At 43.3% G+C, this 2699-nt stretch overlaps 1 protein-coding gene across 4 annotated transcripts in view; it reads left to right on the top strand.

Annotated features, from left to right (window-relative positions):
• Pde7b (phosphodiesterase 7B) overlaps positions 1 to 2699 on the top strand; it is a 353839-nt gene that overhangs the window by 335842 nt on the left and 15298 nt on the right. For all 4 annotated transcript variants that reach the window (XM_031380550.1, XM_031380552.1, XM_031380549.1 and 1 more), the window contains one exon: positions 2228 to 2324. In XM_031380550.1, coding sequence (XP_031236410.1) covers positions 2228 to 2324 — 97 coding nt within the window. The remainder of the gene's footprint in view (positions 1 to 2227; positions 2325 to 2699) is intronic.

The raw sequence follows: 2699 nt of genomic DNA, 5'->3' as shown, positions 1-2699 counted from the left end.
CATTTTTAGATTCTGAATGGTTTTGCTCATTTCCTTCACCTGTTTGATTGTGTTTTCCTGTAGTTTTTAAGGAATTTTTGTGTTTCCTCTTGAAGGGCTTCTAGCTCTTTACCTGTGTTCTCCTGTGTTTCTTTGAGGGTACTATTTATGTCTTTCTTAAGGTCCTGTATCATCATTATGATAAGTGATTTTTAGATCTGAATCTTGCGTTTCCAGTGTGATGGTATGTCCAGGGCTTGCTATGGTGGGAGAATTGGGTTCTAATGATGCCAAGTAACCTTGGTTTGTGTTGTTTATTTTCTTATGCTTGCCCCCTGCCATCTGGTTATCTCTAGTATTACCTGCCCTTGCTAAATCTGACTGGAGTCAGTCCTTCCTATGATCCTGGTTGTGTCAGAACTCCTCAGAGTAAGGCCGTCTCTGTGACCCTGTAATTCTGGGATCCTGTGACTCTGGGCTTGTTAGAGCACCTGGGAGTGCAGCAGCTTCCTCTGGGTGTTGTGGGACAGGCTGCAGAGCTTGCACCCAAGGTCCGCTCAGGACACCAGCCCAGAGAGACCAGAAGGAACCCGAGCCACTCTGCTGGTGGAGTTCCTGTGTGTCTGGTCTCGCAGGTCCCAGTTACTCCTGGTGTTGGGACAGATGTTGGGTCCTCCTCACCTCTGATCCTGAGAGTGTCAGAGCACCTGGGAGTAGAGCTTCCTCTGGGTGCCGTGGGACTGACTGCAGAGCTTGCACCCAAGGTCCGCTCAAGACACCCCTAAACCAGGATTCTAAATACTTAAAGCTTAGTACCTAAGTGCTTAAAGCTTAGTACCTAAATGCTCAAAGATGAGCCAGATGTTGACTTAAGTGACTCAGAGCAACTTGTGACTGAAATATTTAACCCTGCATTTCAAAAGGAACCTTTGCTAACTCAAAGGAATCTTTAAAATCCCCAAAAGGACTTCTGCCCCTTACCTAGCCAACACATGTGCTGGTGCCCCTTCTAACCAAAGAGTAAACAAGTAGATTTATATGCTAGTGCCTTCTAAGGCTCTCCTAGACTTCAACACTCCTGGCCACTCTGTGGTCTAAAGAAGTGCATCAAAGCAATAAACATTGCTAGTGGGCAGGTCTCCAGGCTGCAGTCTCTTAGAAGTTGGTGGTCAAAAGGGAGAACCTTCTTATCTGAGAATTCAAGAAAAATCTCCAGAATCATCACTACTAACAAAACCAAACAGACACCACAGATCCAGAGCCATATACAGCAACCCAAGACAGAAATACAAGACGTCTGGGTTTAATATGACTTAGTATCTTTCTTGGCTGGCAGTCTAAGCATATTTACACCTACATAGACATGTAAATGACAACACAACTTAAGACATACACAGAGAGTGTCAACATAAGAATATCTTCCATCTGAGACTGAACTAACAACCAGAGAGGCTACATGGATCTAACCTAGGTCCTCCATAGATACATTATAGTTGTATAGCTTGGTGCTTTTATGGGACTTCTAACAGAGGGAGTGGGGGGCTGTCTGACAGTTTTGCCTGCTTTGAGAACCCTTTTCCTCCTACTGGGTTGCCTAGTCCAGCCTTAGTATAAGCCTAGTCTTGCTGCAACTTGGTATGCCATGTTTGGTTAATATCTCTAGAAGGCCTGTCCTTCTCTGAAAGAAAATGGAAGAAGAGTGGATGGGGAGGGAAGAAGTAGGGGAGATGGAGGTAGTAGGGAGGGGAAACTACTACCAGGATGTAATGTATGAATAGTTTAATACATTATTATCGTTTTATTTGATTATAATTATATAAAATTAATATTTAATAAATAGAATAATTTAAAAATTCAATGGAAAAAATAAGAACAGTGACTTTCAGTGATCATATTTGAGTCTGGCCAGATCCCTGCAACAACCTGTCTCAGAGGGATGGAACAACATAAGGAGCCAGACCAGGGCTTTCATTGGCTTGCCCACCTGAGTCTTCTCTGGGAAGCTCTGTGCCCTTGAATGGTGGCTCTTCTCTTCTCACTGTTATAGCATGGGGGTTCTGGATGAGGGGCTTTCTGCATTTGTGAATAACAGTTGCTTACTGAAGAAGTGTGTCGGGAAGGCCCTCTGTAAACATGGGCTTGGTGCATGAGACAGACAGACAGACCTTGCAGCACCTTTGGCTTGGGTACATTTGCAGATGAAGGAACATTCTCTCTGACAGCCTCTCTGTGCCCTATCCATTCTCAGATCGCATTGAAGTGTGCTGACATTTGCAATCCTTGTCGAATCTGGGAGATGAGCAAGCAGTGGAGTGAAAGGGTCTGCGAAGAATTCTATAGACAAGGTTGGTAGATCCCACAACTAAGGCTTCCTTTCCCTTCTCCTTGGGAGAACCTCCCTCCTTTGGGAGGTTCTCCTAATGAAACAGGAACAGCTAATCTGTCACAACATCTATTCTTTCATCAGTTCTCATTATCCTAACCTCCTTTAACTCTATTGTGACTCATCCAACCCTTTTGTGGGGAAGAAAGACTTAAATAAGTATAATAAATATCACAGACTTACCATGGAAACAGGTAATAACAACACAATACAATGTATCAAAGCAAGATACACATGTACATACACATACAGACACAGACAGCTATATATGTAGTGTGTGTGTATATGTTCACATATTTGCACAGGCACATACAAACAGCCATATATATATATATAT

The sequence above is a fragment of the Mastomys coucha genome, unplaced genomic scaffold (assembly GCF_008632895.1).
Source record: "Mastomys coucha isolate ucsf_1 unplaced genomic scaffold, UCSF_Mcou_1 pScaffold2, whole genome shotgun sequence".
Lineage (NCBI taxonomy): Eukaryota > Metazoa > Chordata > Mammalia > Rodentia > Muridae > Mastomys > Mastomys coucha.
The sequence above is the reverse complement of the archived record's forward strand: the minus strand, read 5'-3'. Positions and strand labels throughout refer to the sequence as shown.